The sequence below is a fragment of the Melopsittacus undulatus genome, chromosome 2 (assembly GCF_012275295.1).
Source record: "Melopsittacus undulatus isolate bMelUnd1 chromosome 2, bMelUnd1.mat.Z, whole genome shotgun sequence".
Classification (NCBI taxonomy): domain Eukaryota; kingdom Metazoa; phylum Chordata; class Aves; order Psittaciformes; family Psittaculidae; genus Melopsittacus; species Melopsittacus undulatus.
This window is the reverse complement of record NC_047528.1, coordinates 82,874,880-82,889,473: the sequence shown is the minus strand read 5'-3', so window position 1 is coordinate 82,889,473 and position 14,594 is coordinate 82,874,880. Positions and strand designations below refer to the sequence as shown.

At 38.9% G+C, this 14,594-nt stretch overlaps 1 protein-coding gene across 3 annotated transcripts in view; it reads left to right on the top strand.

Annotated features, from left to right (window-relative positions):
• Positions 1-14,594, top strand: part of TAB3 (TGF-beta activated kinase 1 (MAP3K7) binding protein 3) — a 52,036-nt gene that overhangs the window by 19,935 nt on the left and 17,507 nt on the right. For all 3 annotated transcript variants that reach the window (XM_031045059.2, XM_005144551.3, XM_031045058.2), the window contains exon 2: positions 12,431-12,619. In XM_031045059.2, the coding sequence (XP_030900919.1) occupies positions 12,518-12,619 (102 nt within the window). In that variant the 5' untranslated portion in view covers positions 12,431-12,517. The remainder of the gene's footprint in view (positions 1-12,430; positions 12,620-14,594) is intronic.

Here is a 14,594-nt window from a genome sequence, read left to right as displayed (position 1 = left end):
ACTGGAGCAGGGTGCTCAGAGAAGTGAATGATCCATTTCGAGAAATGCTCAAGGCATTTGGTTGGGGATTTGAGCAACCTGATCTAAGCAAGAGTGTCCCTGCCCTTGTCAGGGGGGTTTGAACTAAGTGATCTTTAAAGGTCCTTTTCAACCCAAACCGTTCTGGTTGTGATCTACTTAGAGGAATTACTGGCCAAGAACCTGTTAACTACTTGCTAAAATGAGTATCAGTGTCCCAGTTAAGTGGTGTTCTTATTATCATTCAGGTTTTAGTATCTGCTGGTGTAGTGTACCATGTAGCTGTTAAAAATAAATTCTACTTTGTGGAGACTTGTATATATTGTAGAGATGACTTTCACTCCTTTTGCTTCCAAAGCAGTGGGATAAATAAGGTCTCTTATTGTCTAATACTAGTCTTACTTTAAAGGACAGAAATCTAATCATGACCACAGAATAATGTGTGACTTGTTTTGAAAATGTTAGATCTGTGCAAAGCAATACTTCCGACTCCTTTTCCACCTGGCAAATTGGTTTCTTGGTGCCTGATTATTTATATATTTTTTTTGAATCTGTGTAAATACTAAACTGTCTGTATTGTTCCCATAACATTTTTTGGTGTCGTCTGTCACAGATGGGAGAGGGAAAACAGTAAATAGATAACACTAGTCCATTTAGATATTGCTAGCTCACAAGGATGACAGACCATAATGGAAGGGATAAAAGCAAAGTGAATTCCGAAGTACATGAAGCAACACAAAATATGTATCTAAGAGAGAATAGTAATCATGATTTTTTTGAATTTTAGTAGCAACCTGTGTCATTAACATGCTTGTCCACAGACCACAGATGAATCCTCATGATGCTTGAGTCCTATTTCTAGACAGTGTCACTGTTCTAGTTGTACCAAAAATGGATTTCCTCCACCCAGGTTTCTCTTACCTCAGAATTGCATATTGCTTTTGTGGCATGTCTTCATCACACATGATATCCCAATATTCTTCATTTACAGAATCTGTGGAAATAATTTCAAACATGGATAAAACTGATTATTGCTGAGGTTTAAGCTAATAAAACCAAAACTGACCACCAACACCCCCACCAAAAAAACCCATAAACATACAAATAAAGAAAAACCACACAAAACAAAACAACAAAACCCCCAACCAAACAGAAAAAAAAAAACAAGAGAAGGGATGTTTTCGTTTCTTTAGGCTCCCATTTCATCAATGTGATATAAGAGTATTCTCATCATGCTGGCTTTAATGAGTTACATGCTATCTCAGCACTCTCAGCTGCTCCAGGCCATCAAATGATACATCTGTGTAACTACTGTATGGCTGTGTAACTGTTCTATGGCAAAGCGGACAGGGATATCGAACTAAGAATTGTCAGATAACCTTGAATAACTTTATCATATGAGTTTTATTTTGCTCGATACTTCTTTATTATGTACAGTTCTGGTGTCTTCAACATAAAAAGGACATAGAACTGTTGGAACAAGTCCAGAGGAGGGCCACAAGGACAATCAGGGGGCTGGAGCACCTCGTATATGAAGATAGGCTGAGAAAGCTGGGGTTGTTCAGCCTGGAGAAGGCTGCATGGAGACCTTGTAGTAGCCTTCCAGTATCTGGGGGGCCTGTAAGGATGCTGGAGAGGGACTCTTCATTAGGGACTGTAGTGATAAGACAAGGGGGAATGGGTTCAAACTTAAACAGGGGAAGTTTAGACTGGATATAAGGAGGAAGTTCTTTCCTGTGAGGGTGGTGAGGCAGTGGAATGGGTTGCCCAGGGAGGTTGTGAATGCTCCATCCCTGGCGGTGTTCAAGGGCAGGTTGGACAGAGCCTTAGGTGACATGGTTTTGTGTGAGGTGTCCCTTCCCATGGCAGGGGGGTTGGAACTAGATGATCTTAAGCTCCTTTCCAACCCTAACTATTCTATGATTTTATATTCCTGCCATCCAGGAGCTTTATGAATCTGTTGATCTTCTGCACAAGTGAACAGATTTTCACCACGAGATGACTTGCCAAACCATGAAGTGTTTTTAATGATGCAGACATTCATTCAGAGCAGTAAAAGCAGCATGCTGAGCTCAGCTTTCAATATTGACTGCTTTTCTTTTGTTGAATTTAATGTGTCTGTATGAAATGACAAAATGTCTTTGAATTCTGTTGTACGTATCTTTCTTACACTGTGAAACAATACACCCCCAAAGCTGTGGGATGTATCACCCTGTAATAAAAAAGCATCCGTAACAAAAGGTCATTGTGATTTGTGAGGTGGGAGAGTTGTTCTTAGTTATATGTAATCCTAAAAATTCCTTTTCCCTGCAACAGTCCAGCTAAAATATTTCTTGTTTTTTGTTTTTTTTTTTTTTTTTTTTTTGTCATACATCCTGTTTAAACAGTGAGTGTGTGACTGAAGGTAATTGTGAGGGAAAAATTGCTCCCAAGGCATTGTTATAGCAGTTTGGTTTCTTGTATTTCTGAGACTTCAAGGTCTTCCAGCTAGCAAACCTTTTATAAAGGTCTCACATTGCCATAAAAGTATTCACAGGCCTTTGCTGCAAATGCAATCCAAAGTCTTAGCTGGATTGGTGTGTTATTTGTGGGATGAGTTAATTGGTTTCATTTGAATGGTTAAATAGAAACTTAGTGTACTAAATTGTTCTCTTTATTATTCCCAATAGTCTGATGACTTTAAGCCATTTACAGTCAGTTTAATATTTTACTGCAGGCCCCTTTGAATTTAGGCCAACAGTGGTTCCAGAGGCTGCTCAAGGATTAGAGGTGAGATTATGTGATTTCATCTGCAGCCAGGTCATGTGCCAGGCATGTTTACAAGGCTATAATTGGGTTCAGATGCATTAAATAGTAACTATGTGTGGGATGGGATATTAAAAAAACCCATGGTTTTCCTTAGTTAATGCTTCGTGTGAAGCAACTCAGTTTGAATTGGCATCTTCAAAATTCATGATCTTATACAAGCTTATTTACAAAACTGTTGATGTAACAATTTTTCTGCTGTGGGTTTGCAGTCATCATAAGAAGCATCACAGTAATTATATACCTTAGCATCTGCATGTGTATTGAAATACAGAAGTGGCGTAGGGATGTAATCATGACTTTGGCTGAAGTCATTTGTTAAAAGCACTGTGTTAGGTAAAAATCAAAATATATTGATACTTTCTCTAATAAAGTAATTTCTAAATCTGTAAGCTCAGCTAATTCCTTTCTTGTCTTCTTATATTTTACTATTGGCACGCAGTGTATGGAGGATATTCGAGCCTTTGGAAGAATGTAACCAATGTGTCAACAGAGATGTAGAAGGTATCATCATATCAGTGATGAAGAGCTGGCTGCCTGTAATCAGTTGGTCCACCATGGTTTTCAGAAAGAATTTTTGTAGAGAACAGTATTGCATGGACTGTAGGGAAGTGATGTGGAGTTTGAAGTACAGTTTCAGTTCTGACCTCTTGCTCATGTGCCTTCTGGGCACAGCTGACAGCTTTCTTGCAGTACCACAACCATATTCTTTAACTCCAGTATTGACACTTTGCAAAAACCCCATTCCAATTTAATGCTGTTCATACAAGAACAGCTTCAGTTCTTTCATTCTAAATCTGCTTCAGATGAAGAAGGTGCATTTTTGTTACAGCTTTTATTGATCAGTTGTCTTATCTTTGCTAAAAACAGGGAGGTGATATTCCTGGTCCTGTATCCCTTCCTACCTTTTACTCTTTTCCTTTCCACATTTGGTGTGATATTCAGTGGGCATTGATTGTGCAAGGTAAGCTTATTAAAATAGTAAGAAGTGGTCTTAATTGTTTTAGCAGGTTGAGTTAGTTCAGCTGAGATGGCTGGCATGGGAGGAAAGGTGGAGAAAACTGGTGAGTTGTGCCTGAGCTGTAACTCACTACAGCTGACCTCACTGCATTTTCATGCTGCCTCATATACAATAAATCTTTGCATCCTTGGAGGACTGTAGCTGAATCTCTAGATCACTCTGGAGGCAGTGAAAGTTTGTCCACATCTATTCTAGACACTAAATTGATATCTACCCCCTAAGTAGCCCTTGCTTATAGGATAACTTCATTCAAGAAACTTAACAAAAGCATAATTCACCAAATTCAATTCCTATACATGCATATGTAAATAAAAACTTTGAAATCTTTTCCCAGTAAGACAGTTTCTAGCGACTTAAATTGTCCAAATTAGGGGGGGGTTTATTTGAAAATAATATAAATGCTTTGGACTAGTTACTGAATGTGAGTGCTGAAGCTAGAATAGGTGATATTTTACTTTTGTGAGAGGTAGAATGTTTTCACCTATTTTCTTGGGGCATAGGGTTTATAAAGACACTTGTAATAAGGAGGCTAATCTTTTAAATGCAACTTAGATCTTTGTTTATGTTATAGTAATATAATTTTCACAGTTGGGAAAATAATAGACTATTTGGAGGATCTGTTATGCACTGTGCCTGGTAATGGAATACACTGTAGTTCAGTACCTGGGTAACATTTTGGTGGGATTATTTCAATATAGTACAACACCTTTAATTTAGGAATCTAAAAGTAAGTAGTCACAAAACATGAATGTCCTAATATATGTTATTAATAACTAACTTTTTTCAATTATATAAGAAAGTTCTGATCTAGACAAAACTTCTTCCTAAACTCTCTGTGTAGTCTAACTTTGCTGTATACTTTAGTAATGTTACTTTGTAGAGCTAGTCTAGTAATGCTGGGGTTTTTGTGTTGCAGGCATGAATGGTCTGTTCTGTAAGGCTTTTCCAGTGCCTGACCACCCTCACAATAAAGCACTTCTTCCTTATTCTAACGTAGATCACCCCTGTTTATTATTAAATAAATATTTTATCATTAAAATATGTTTATTATTAAATAAATATTTTTATTATTGAAATATGTTTATTATTAAATAAATATTTTTATTATTGAAATATGTTTATTAATAATAAATAATTTTAGAAATGAAGATACAAGATGTCACTCTGATTCAGAACCCGTGCTGTGGAGCCAGTTAGTTAGGATGGCTTTGAAAACAAAATGTCATGTTTTACTAAAATAATTACAAATGAGTGGTAGACTTTTATTATTGTTCTTCCATTTAGGGAACATATTTTTCTTTTGGACATGCTCTCATTTTTTATTTACCCTGCTGTTTTTGGTTAGAGAAACATTCTGTATTAATCCAGATTAATGAAACAGAATTTTAGATTCCTGTATCTTTCTGCTTCCTCAGATCCTGTCGTCTTCACAGTTCTTCCTCTGTTTACTAGCAGAGAAGAAAATAAAATTCATGGAGGATATTCAGACTGTTACTGCTCTTCTGTTTGGCTCAGAACAGTAGCACTGATACCAGTGTTACTCCGAAGTTTAATGCCTAGATGCCAGTAGCAAATACAAACAGGAGGTGCTGCTGTTGAGAAAGAGATAACAATTAGGAACTAATATCATGAGCTTGGATTATGTAACTGTTTATTGGATTTGCTGCTTTATATTTACTACAAATGAGTTTAAATGTCTCTTAAAGTCAAAGTCACTTTTGCTTGGTGAAGATGTTTATATATTTAGCTTTTCTCATAGCTTACTGATTTGTGTTAATTTTGTCCTTTCTATTCTGGAGATTCCGTTTTTAAGAAGTTGTTACACTGTTTTGTCCACCTAAATTTCATGGTATCTTCATACTCCGGTTCCTGTAATTTTTATACAGAATAGAGCATCTAGCATTCCTAACTTTCCCTGAAGCCTTTCCTATCTCTTGGCTAAAAGCCTGTCAGTCCAGTGCAAATGTTTGAAGGAATTGCCCTATGATTGCTCAAGTAAAAATATTTTACAGTATTTATGAATCTGAAGGCCAAAATTCATCTTCAACACTTTGATTTGAGATAAATAAGGAGGAAGAAAGTAGATTTATTTACAAATATTGGGTTGAGTTCATTTGAATGCCATTCAGTAAATCTACTTTTTGTCTGTAGGCATCAACATGCATTTGACCAGAAGTCGGGACAATGAAACTTAATTACATTTGTGTAGTATTCAGAGGAAACCGAGTTTTTTTTAATTGACCCTGCTTAAATCCAGCTGTGTTTTCTCATTCGTGGAATCTAAAGGAGTTTTAAATATTTTAAGATGACAGAATTTATGTAAAAAGTAGGATGCCTCTGAGGTGTTACTTTTATAAACTGACTTTTATTATTGTGTTTTGTCTTAGGGGTTTTTTTCTTCTTTTATCCTTCAAGGCCCAACTGCTACTGTAAGACTCTTAACAATTAACTTTAAATTGATGAGACCTGAAAAACTGTCTTCCAGGTATCCTCTTTTCCGGAAATTCACTCAGGAATTATTTTAGTTGCTCCAAACATTGTAATTGCATAAGTGCATACCAGTACATAATTTATAAATGCCAGATAGTATCTGTTGACCTCATTTATTTTTCACTTCGATCTCATTACTGATGATTCATGTATCTTCAATTTAGGTGATTCAGTGCTTCAAAAATAACAGTAGTGAAATGTATTTTCTTTAGCAATATTTGAACAGGTCTGTGGGGAATATCAATAAAGTAGTAATTCTACTTTTTTTTTTTTTATTCATTCTTTTAGAAAAGAGGCATCAGTTAATTGATTAAACTGTTGACTAGTTCCGTAACTTGCAGGGTACGCAAAGGGTTTAAGGAAAGAAGATAAATTTAAGATAATGTTTTGCTGTATGTATAATTTGGGCATCTAAAAGGTGTGGAAACCCGATTAGTGTACATGTTTAGGGCTCGAGTAATGCTTTGCATAATCCTCAGATTCACTAGTGGCTCACAAGGTCATCTCTGTGTGTTAACACAGCCGGACCAATTCTGCAACAATATCCTTTGGTTCTGTCATTAGAACTGCTGTGTGTGTAGCAGTGTTAATTTAGTCCATCCTAGTGAAATACTTTTCAACTGGAGTTTGGGTATTCTCAGTTCTTTTTTGAAAGTTACAGATGAAGTGTCTTGCTTTTATTGTGACTTTGGATTGTTTTTTGATGTGTTCTGCTCTGTGAACTTTCAGTAATTATAAGGCTGGTAGTGTAATGCACCTCAGCGTGTCCCTTAGCCTGTGCATGCTGTGAAAGAAAGAAGCTTTGAAGGATTGCTTTCTTAGTCTCTTGTGGCTCAGCAGGAGTTCTTCTCTAAGCATGTTAGCTGTGTAGTCTGTGCTGTAAGCTCTTGGCTCTCTGAACAACTTGCTTCTCCACCTGCTGGGTGCTGTGGAGCAACGTGGGAAGCAAGTATTGTATTCCAGCCAGTTTGTGCTTGCTTAGAGTGTTAAATGTGCAGTCAGCTGTAGGCAGGTCAAACAGAATAGGCAGGACAAAATGGTGAATAATGAGTATAACAAAGTGCTGGGCTCCTGGATAAGGCAGTAGTGAATTCTGTGGTACTGGCTGAAAAATAAAAAATTTCCACACTACTGTAAGCATGGAATTCAAAGAGTTCTGAATAAATGTGTGTTCATGCTTCTCAAGATAACTATTTCAGGTTTCTTATAGTCTTTTCAAGGCTGTCTCTGTAACTAGAAGCTTCAACTCTTCAAAGTGAATTTTGTGTGTGTGTGTTTAGAAGAGAATTCTGTGATAAAACTAATAGCTGGCCAGTAGCCCATATTACATTTCCATTTACATTTGAAAAGAGAAGTGATATGAAGGCTTTTGTTCATGCAAATGAAATTATTAAAGTTATTACCTTTTATTTCAGATTTTCGGATATTGTCATTTGTTATTCCACAGGAGTTTTTAACTGCAGTTTATTCTGATAGGATATTCTTCATTACTGCACTTCATTCATTGGGGAACAAAAAAGAGGAATTAGAGGTGTGTGCGCGTCTACGGGGGTATGGTATAATACGCATCACAGAAACATGGACGGATGGCTCCTATGACTGGAGTGTTGGAATAGAAGATTACAGGCTTTTTAGAAAAGACGGGCCTGGCAGGTGGGGAGGGGAGTTGCCCTTTATGTTAGGGATATGCTGGAGAGTATGGAACTTTGGGGACAGGTGAGCAGTCAACAGAGTTTGTGGGTCTGGGTTAAAAGGAGAAAAGCGATGGCAGACATTACTGTGGGGATCTGTTACAGACGGCCTGATCAAGAGGAACCTGTGGATGAAGCACTCTACAGACAGATAGGAACAGCCTCATGCTTGCAGGCCCATGCTCCCATGGGGGACTTCAACAACCCTGACATCTGCTGGGGCGACGGTACGGCCCGCCACAAGCAATCCAGGAGGTTCCTTGATTGTGTGGAAGACAACTTCCTTCTGCAAGCAATAGAGGAGCTGACAAGGAGAGGTGCCCTGCTTGACCTCGTGCTCACCAAAAGGGAAGGGTTCATTTTAAATGTGACACTCCAGGGCAGCCTTGGATGCAACGATCACAGGATGGCCAAATTTGAGATCCTCAGGACAGTGAGAAGAGGGTGCAGCAAGCTCACTGCCATGGACTTCAAGAGAGCAGACTTTGGCCTCTTCAGGAACCTGCTTAGTAAGGTTCCATGGGATATAGCCCTAGAGGGCAAGGGGGCCCAAGACTCGTGGTTGATATTCAAGGATCACCTGCTACAAGCTCAGGAGTGTTGCATCCTGACTAGAATGAAGTGCAGCAGGAGGGCCAGGAGACCTCCTTGGATGGATAAGGAGCTGCTGAGAAAAATTCACAAGAAAAAAGAGGTTTATAAAAGGTGGAAGCAAGGACAGGCAGCCTGAGATGAATACAGGGATGTTGTCCAGAAAGCTAGGGACCAGGTTAAGAAAGCTAAGGCCTAATTAGAATTAAACTTGGCTAGGGATGTGAAAGGTAACAGGAAGGGATTTTATAGGCATGTAGCAGATAAAAAAACAGAGTAGGAACAGTGTAGGCCCCCTCCGAAAGCTATTGGGAGAACTGGCTACCCTGGATTTGGAGAAGGCTGAGGTTCTCAAAGACTTCTTTGCCTTGGTCTTCACTGGCAAAGGCTCTGACCACACCACCCAAGTCTTGGAAGGCGGATGCAGGGACTGTGAGAGTGAAGACCTTAGGCCTACTGTAGGAGACGATCTGGTTCGAGATCATCTTAAGAACTTGAATGTGCACAAGTCCATGTAACCTGATGAAATCCATCCTGCAGTCCTGAAGGAGCTGGCAAATGAAATTGCTAAGCCACTGGCCATCATGTTTGAAAAATCATGGCAGTCAGGTGAAGGTCCTGACGACGGGAAAATGGGAAATATAACCCCCATTTTCCAGAAGGGGAAAATGGATGACCCAGGGAATTACAGACCAGTCAGTCTCACCTCTGTGCCTGGCAAAATCTGGAGCAGATTCTCTTGGAAGGCATGCTAAGGTACACGAAAAACAAGCAGGTGCTTGGTGACAGCCAGCATGGCTTCACTAGGGGAAAATCCTGCCTGACCAATTTGGTGGCCTCCTATGATGGGGCTACGGAATGGATGGACGGGGTGGAGCAGTTGATGTCATCTACCTGCACTTGTGCAAAGTGTTCGACACTGTCCTACATGACATCCTCATCTCTAAATTGGAGAGACATCAATTTGATAGGTGGACCACTTGGTGGATTAAGAACTGACTGGATGGCTGCACGTAAAGAGTTGTGGTCAACAGTTCAATGTCCGGCTGGAGATCAGTAATGAGTGTTGTCCCTCAGGGATCGGTGTTGGGTCGGATCTTTTTTAACATCTTTGTCAGTGACATGGACAGTGGGATTGAGTGCGCCCTCAGCAAGTTTGCCGATGACACCAAGCTGTGTGGTTCTGTTGATACGCTAGAGGGAAGGAATGCCATCCAGAGGAACCTTGACACACTTGTGGTGTGGGCTGATGCCAACCTCATGAAGTTTAACCATGACCGGTACAAGGTCCTACACCTGGGTTGGGTCAATCCCAGGCACAGCTACAGATTAGGTAAAGAAGAGATTCAGAGCAACCCTGTGGAGGAGGACTTGGGGGTGTTGCTTGATGAGAAAATGAACATGAGCCAGCTTCAGTGTGCGCTCACAGCCCAGAAAAGCAACCATACCCTGGTCTTCATCAAAAGGAGCATGACCAGCAGGTCGAAGGAGGTGATCCTGCCCCTCTACTCTGCTCTCGTGAGACCTCACTTGCAGTATTGTGTACAGTTCTGGTGTCCTCAACATCAAAAGGACATAGAACTGTTGGAACAAGTCCAGAGGAGGGCCATGAGGATGATCAGGGAACTGGAGCACCTCCCATAGGAAGACAGGCTGAGAAAGTTGGGGCTGTTCAGTCTGGAGAAGGCTGCGTGGAGACCTCAAAGCAGCCTTCCAGTATTTGAAGGGGGGCTATAAGGATGCTGGTGAGGGACTATTCATTAGGGACTGTAGTGATAGGACAAGGGGGAATGGGTTAAAACTTAAACAGGGGAAATTCAGATGACATATAAGGCGGAAGCTCTTTCCTGTGAGGGTGGTGTGGCAGTGGAATGGGTTGCCCAGGTAGGTTGTGAATGCTCATTCCTGGCAGTGTTCAAGGACGAAGCCCTGGGTGATATGGTTTAGTGTGAGGTGTCCCTGCCCATGGCAGGGGGGTTGGAACTAGATGATCTTAAGGTCCTTTCCAACTCCTATTCTATTCTAGGTTTTTCTTTGAGAGTTCTGGCACTGGTCTGCCTTTCAGAGTATGATGTTTGTCATTTATAAAAAGTAAGTTTTATGAAAAGTCCCCTACTGTGAGTGTAGGTACAAAGTTTCAGCTGGCTTTTGTAGTTAGTGGAAACTTGTTTCCTTTTAAAATAAAAGGGGTCTGCAGGTTTACTGCAGTGAACAGAGCTGCATTGTGATTATACAATGCAAGTTTACTGTAGGATTTCTTAAATCACAGCAGGCTAGCTCACATATCTCGCTGTTCTTTAAATTTGTCTCATCTTGAGAAAGTGAGTGATATGACAGATGTAATACTGAATACTAGAATTTATCAGATATGACAGAGAGGAAGTTGTCCTGTAAGCCTGTGTGTTATTTAATGAATGTTAAAAAGCCAAGAAAAAGGTGTCCACATACAAATTAGCCACATAGTGGAGCGGCCTTGACATCTGCTTTTTTGTGGTTGTGGTTGTGATTTTGCCCCTTTTCAGAGAAAAGAAGTACTATTTTGAAAGGGGTGAAAAAAGAAAGGCATGGTTATTAAATACTCAATAATTAAAAAAAAAAAAAAGAAAAAAAGAAAAAACAAAACAAACACTAAAGCTTTTTTATACTAAAATGACATTTTGTATTTTTTTGAAAATGTAGGAAAGATACAGGGAACTGTTGGAGTTTATTAGTGCTGAAGTTATGTATATGATTGTGCTGATATGTTGTACTGTTCTAGACTGCTATTAGAAGTGGAGCTTAACAGGTGAAAACCTGACTGTAATACATCGAGGCTGAGGTAGCATGATACAAGCATGGGACTTCAAGTAGCTAATACATTACTTGAACACCACGTCTGCTGGTATCTGACTTTCATTTCTGTTCTTGAGCACAGGTACTACTGTCTCTGCAGTTAAGAATTCAATTGAGTAATGTTGGAAAGTCTTTGAATCTTATCAATAATAGATGTGTTGCAGGGGCTGTTGTGCACCACTTTCATGCAAAGTCGTTGTGAATCTTTACTTAGACTTCAGCTACCTTTTGATTACTACTGTGATGATAAGCCAGAAGTGAGAGAAGCATTTGTTAACTCACACTTTGTTTTCCTTCTAGCAGTCCTTGGATATTTAAGCTCAGATAGAATCTTTTTTGCTGTTGAATACAATAATCGTGAAATGGAAGGAGGGGGTTTTGTCACTTAGGTTAGTATGAATATAATAAGTGCTTTGCAAAAATCTGAAATAGATCCTCATCATAACCCTAAAAATGACTCTTTAAAGTCTGTTTAACTTGCAGCTTCTTGGATTTGTAGTGATGTAACAAGGAAGGAGTTTTAAGCCCTGCTACTAGAGGAATATTTTCGGTAATTGTGCTTCTTAGTTTTCCAGCATGTTATTCCTAGCATTTTGCAAATAACAAAGACATTTATGCTTTGTGATAACCTCAGGCTTTCCTACAAACTGTTCAGAATTTCACTGGCAGTAAGTATATAGGAGTTCTATTTCATGTAGGTCAGATTAAGTTATGCTTACATGGTACCACAGGAGGACTGCGTAAATACCTGTACTAGCACATTCCAGGAAAATGTTATATAGGTATACCTATGATATATTAAGTGTTTTAATATCAGATTTTGAGACATGATGATTCCCATTTTTGTGTTTCAGCCATTGTCTCTCTTGATATCTAGATCTAAAAGTGTGATACAGTAATTATTTCCCAGATGCAGCTGGGGAAGGAAGAGAAGTTGTTGTGATGGCTTAGAAGATAATTGATTTTGTGTTCTTTCTTACAGAAAATGCCGGAAGCCTCAGAAGACCATAATCATTGGAAGGCCTGTTGAATTACATTTTTTGGTAATCTGGAACATCATCAGTCTGGCATGGCGCAGAGCAGTCAGCAACTCGACGTTCAGGTACTCCATGATCTACGACAACGTTTCCCTGAGATACCTGAAGGGGTGGTGTCTCAGTGCATGCTTCAGGTATGGGAAAGAGTTTAAAGAGCCTATGTGTTTTATTTTTGAGGTATAAAAATTCTTTTTAGTAGTGTACATGGAGCATAGATTTTCATTCTCCTGCTTTTATTTTTTAACAGTGGAAAACTGCACTACTTGAATTTGTGTACTGTCTTCTATGTAAAAAGATTTTAGAATTCTTCACTTACGGTTGTGGGGGGTTTCCTGCTGACTGTTCTTCCTTGTCTGTCTGACCTGTGACCCTATGCATATAGGAAATAAGGGAAGTGGCTAATAGAATGGTTATTGATGGTGGGTACATAAATAACATACTGGAAAAGATTTTAGCAAATAATGACTCATTCTGCTGAGGTAAGAAATTGCCCTTAGCTAGGAATCTAAAGTTTTTCTGTCTTCATAGTGTCTTTTTGCCATGGCTGTCCATTCATAGATTTATTTTCACTTCTCTGTTTCCAAATCAGGTGGCAGTTCTTTTTTTTTTTCTTTTGTCTTTTTAGTTTCTTTTTTTTCTTCTCTTTTTTTCCCTTTCCTTTTCATTTCTTCCTTCCACCTTCATCTAAAATCACATATTGGAAATGATGGGTAGTGATAATAAGTGACCATACATAATCATTTTCATAGTCTTGGTCATCTGGAGGTACCTTCCATTAATGGGAAGATTTAGGAGAAGAATAGAAACATACAAGATCGTTTGGCTTTGTGGGGCTGTGGCTAATGTAGAATCTAATGTGATAAACTGCTGGAGATGAAAGTAGTGGCACAGGAGTAGATTTACTTATAACTGTGGCTGTAAATTTTGCATTGTGTCTTTTAAACCGTGCAAATACAAATTAATTGATTTCAGCAGGGGAAGCCCTGTAATGTAAATCTTTACTTATCCTGATGTTCACCTCTTCTGTACTGTTAAGTACATTATCCTTTTGATGAACCATGTTTCTCATAGACATCTTTAAACTGGTAAAATGAAACTGCCCCTAATGCTGCAGAAGCATATATATATCTATAATACAGTGATAGAATATATATTATGTATATTATATATTATATGTATAGCTGGGTAATGTTGCAAATATCTGTCATTTTTTTTCCAAACCCACTTTATATTTGTTTTAAGATACATGAGCTGGTTTCCATTAATGTTTTGCAATACGTGTTCTTGATGTAAACCAGTATGTGTTTTGGATCTATCAAAAATTGAGAGTGCTTTGAAATAGCAAATATATTTCTTACTCCGAGAAAATCACATTTAGGCCTGTCCCTATTCTCTCTACCTACACCCTGATGAAGTTACTTTAGGAAGCTGGGGAGTCTATGAAGTTCAGTTTAGAAATCAAGTGGCTTTTCATAGTGGTTAGCTTTTTTGAGATGGCTGTCTTGGAACTGTGGTGCTGGTTATTATTACAGTGCCTGATTCCCACATGTTCTGGTTTTATTTTTTTCTGTGATATGACTGGATATTTTCATTGACCATTGGAGTCTAGAAGGAGGGCTTGGCATGGAGGGAAAGTAGTCAGGGAGAAGTATCTATAGAGTTCATCAAACATAATTGCTGGATTCTTCTGTCTTCTGTCATGTTCAGTAGTAAAGCTTTATCTGAGATGCTTAATATGTATGTTTGCGTGATAGTGGAATCATGAAATTCTGGGAAAGTAATCTTCGCTTTAGCATTAAGGCTGACTAGGTATCAGTAAAGGACTGATATGACTTTTCAACTAGCGAGTAGGCTGTAGAAAATAGTGTTACAAGGTCATGTGAGTATACATGTGATGTATACAAACTTTACAGAGTGATACTATTTGAAACAGAAGTGAAACCATTAGTGGCGTATATTGTTTAGGATGGTAATCTTAGCACACTAAGGAAGGCAAGGGTGTATTCATCTATATATAAATATGTACACACTCGTTCTGGTAGGACGTGCTGTATGTCACAAAAGGTACTGGTCTTAGATCACATGTAACAAAGTTAGGGACCTGAGGGC